This window comes from Palaemon carinicauda, chromosome 34, assembly GCF_036898095.1.
Source record: "Palaemon carinicauda isolate YSFRI2023 chromosome 34, ASM3689809v2, whole genome shotgun sequence".
Lineage (NCBI taxonomy): Eukaryota > Metazoa > Arthropoda > Malacostraca > Decapoda > Palaemonidae > Palaemon > Palaemon carinicauda.
The window spans coordinates 69,831,346-69,834,838 of record NC_090758.1 but is presented as its reverse complement, the minus strand read 5'-3'; the positions used below and the strand labels follow the sequence as shown (position 1 = coordinate 69,834,838).

Genomic DNA, 3,493 nt, shown 5'->3' with positions numbered 1-3,493 from the left:
ATCTCCATCTAGTTCTGCTCGCTCAACATCGTCAGGCAGAGCTGGCCAACTGTCCTGCTCTTGACACAGGAACTCTGGTCCTTTCAGCCACAGCGACGACTCCAGCAAGCTGTCCACATCAAGGCCCCGAGAGGGCAGGTCTGCAGGGTTCGCAGAGGTGTTCACATACCTCCAAGCGGTGATGTCACTGAGGTCGCGGATGAGGCTCACACGGTTGTTCACAAACGTGTGGTATCTTGCAGACAGGTTACGGATGTACTTCAGGACAGACGTGCTGTCGGTCCAGAACACTGAGTCACACAACTCCAAATCGAGTTTTGACCTGATCTTGCAATCAAGTTGAGTTTCACAGCAGCAGCAGTCAATTCCATTCGTGGAATACTCGGTCTCTTGAGGGGAGCTACACGAGCTTGACCCATAAGCAGTGTACTGTTCACTTGGTTATTCTTGCCTACCGTGCGCAGATACGTGGCCACACCATATCCTGTCTGGCTTGCGTCCGCAAAATGGTGAAGTTGGTACGATGATACCTCCCCAAAGTCTGGAGGCACCAGCCTTCTTCTGATCTTGAAGTCTCCTAGACACTGAAGCTGGGAAGTCCATCTGCTCCAGCGATTTGCTTCGTCGTTGTTCATTTCTTCGTCCAAAGGTAAGATGCGACGACACAGGTCTTGTAGTAACATCTTCCCTTTCAGGGTGAAAGGTGCAACAAAACCAAGTGGATCATACAAGGAAGCCACTACAGAGAGAAGTCCTCTTCGCGTCCTAGGCTTCTCCTTCAGGTTGATCTTGAAGGTGAACTCATCACTGCTCATGTCCCAGTGGATACCCAAAGCGCGCTCCGTAGGCAGCTCGTCCTTACTAAGGTCCAATGTAGCCACTGATTTATCTCTTTCCCCTTCAGGCACGGCAGCGAGAATGCACTTGTTGCTAGATGTCCACTAGTTCAGCCGGAATCCTCCATCAGCTCAGAGTCCAATGAGGTCTTTTGTCAATTGGATACAGTCTTCCTCGCTGTCCATTGACTTCAACAAATTATCGACGTAGAAGTTGCATCGTATGGCATGGCAAGCTTCTTCACCATACTTGTCACCATAGTCAAGTGCGGCCTGTCTGAGGCAGAAGTTGACTATACTTGGGGACGATCGCGCTCCAAACACATGTGAAGTCATCCTGAACTCTTGAATAGCTTGATTGGTGTCTCCACCTGGCCACCACAGGAAGCGTAAAGAGTTCCTCTCGTCTTCTAGCACCTTGACTTGATGGAACATTTCTTGTATGTCCGCAGTAACAGCATGTTGTCCTTCCCTGAAGCGCAGCAGCACTCCAGCAAGACTACTTGTGAGATGTGGTCCTTGCATGAGGTGGTCATTGAGTGAGGTCCCAGCATGCTTAGCCTTAAGGTCGAAGACGACCCTAAGCTTGTCCTTGGTAGGGTGTTTGACCCCATGGTGCACCATGTAGTTCACACGGCCATCACTGCGATACAGCTTGTCGACTGGGACAAGCTCAGCGTACCCTTTCAAAAGGTACTTCTCTATTTGTTCGACGTATATAGTCTTGTACGTTTCATTTACCTCAAATTTCTTCTTTAAGGAGTGAGCCCTACGTTCTGCCATGGCACGGTTATTAGGTAGAGGCTCAGTGTCACTAAAGGGTAAGCAAGCAACATACTTGCCATCTGTCTGGACAACAGTTTCGTCCAACAAAGACAGGAATCTCTTGCCTTCAAAAGAATCTTCTATCTTTGAGAGTGTCTCTTTCTCCCAAAAGTCTTGGTTGAAGTTGCGTTGCAGAAGTTCTGTTGTATCATCCACAGTGCACACATGGAACAGAGGGGCAGGAGCTGAAGTCGATCTAGGTCCTGTTGGGCCGAAAACAACCCACCCTAGCTTGGTCAGGTAGGCAGATGGCTCATCCTTCAGCCCATGTCGCTGGTCTAGAATGTCGTGTCTAGCCCAATGATTAGCTCTACTTGACGATGATCTTCAGGTAGACTTTCTATTTCCAGGTCACTCAGATGGGGCCACTTGGTCAGCCATTCTTGACTCTTGGCATGGTCCATAGACACATTGATCTTGTCAGCCACGAACACGTCGGTCACATGCTCTCCTTCATCAGTATTAATATTACCAATGTGTAGGGACAGAACTTCCTTACAAGTGAAAGTCCCTGCTTCAGTTGCCATGATCTGGTTGCTTGGTCTTCCTTTGAGACCCATTCGGTCTATCAGGGTTCTTACTGCCATTGTTGGGGCAGCTCCACTGTCGATCAATCTATAGGTTGCATGGATGCCATTAACGAGAACAGGTAAGATCTTCAGCATTGTTCTTCCCTTAGGTAACTGGCTTGCACTCACTGAGAACATAGGTTGCACATTTGGGGCTACAGCACTCTTGCCAGCTGTAGCAGTCGCGCCACCTTCTGTAGCACCAACTGCCTACTCACCACCCCCGATAGCACCTTTGCCTCCCGCATGGGCCGCACCTGTATTGCTTGCAGACTTAGGTGGACTATGCAGCATGGTATGGTGCTTGTGAAATCCACACTTTTCACAGATGGATGCATCTTCACATTTTGCATATGAATGTTCACCATTAAGACACCTGAAGCAGTATCTTGCCTTCTTTATCACCTCCCAACGATCTGGAAGCTTCAACCTTTCAAATTTGAAGCACTCTTTAAGTTCATGGTCCTCCTTAGTGCAGAAGGGACACCATTTCCCTCTAGCTGGTGAAGCTGTGTGGTGCACAGGTAAGGTCTTAGGCCTGACAGGCTTGGATGGCTTCTCAGTAGGCTTCGGGGTACGACGGTCGCACTCATAATAGGAGAGATGCTTGGCAATGCATGCCTGCTTCTCAATGTACTTTATTAGAGTTGGAAGCTTGAACTTATGTTCCTCGCATTTCACTACCCATCTCACAATCAGTTGGTATGGGAGCTTTTCAACAATCTTCTTCATTGTTTCTTGAAGATTTTTTCGATGGTAGTTATTACCAAGTGCTGCCTTAACTGTCTTCAAACATGCAGCATAATTTTCCAGGCCATCAATATCACCTGCATTAATCTCCTTCCAATCAAATAGCTTCTTGACATAAGCATATGACAGGTCATTGTCATTCTTGTATTTACGACACAATATCTCCCAAGCACAATCATACCCAATGTCAGTGGGTAGATGGAAACAGTTCTCAATCAGGTTCTTGGGAGTACCATCTACACAGTTGTATAGATGAGTTAGCCTTCGTGCAGGGTCGTCGGTAATACACTCCACAATCCAGGTGAAAGAATTCTTAAACATGGAAAATTTGGTTAAGTCTCCACTGAAATGCTCCAGCTTCATCTGTGGCAGCTGCATTCGTCGTGTTAGTTCTTGCTGACTAGCTAGTGTACAATCAAGAGCCTTTACTATTTCAGAAGTTTGCAGATCTGCTTGTGATACATCCTGAGTTAAGGGAACACGTCTTGGCACAAAAGGTGTCGCATCTGGGGC

The 3,493-nt window shown here is 47.7% G+C and overlaps 1 protein-coding gene across 1 annotated transcript; it reads right to left on the bottom strand.

Annotated features, from left to right (window-relative positions):
* Window positions 1–968: 968 nt before the first annotated feature.
* On the bottom strand, window positions 969–2,478 carry LOC137627017 (uncharacterized). Its single transcript, XM_068357999.1, has 2 exons — window positions 2,449–2,478; window positions 969–1,427 (listed from the first exon to the last, which is right to left on the bottom strand). Exons 1-2 carry the CDS (start codon window positions 2,476–2,478, stop codon window positions 969–971), a joined length of 489 nt encoding a protein of 162 aa, XP_068214100.1.
* Between the last annotated feature and the right edge of the window lie 1,015 nt (window positions 2,479–3,493).

Coding starts and splice junctions, on each gene's coding strand:
- LOC137627017 (XM_068357999.1), bottom strand. CDS start 2,478: ATGCGGGAGGCAAAGGTGCTATCGGGGGTG. Junction 1,428..2,448: donor CAAAGGTGCTATCGGGGGTG/GTGAGTAGGCAG, acceptor CACCCTACCAAG/GACAAGCTTAGGGTCGTCTT.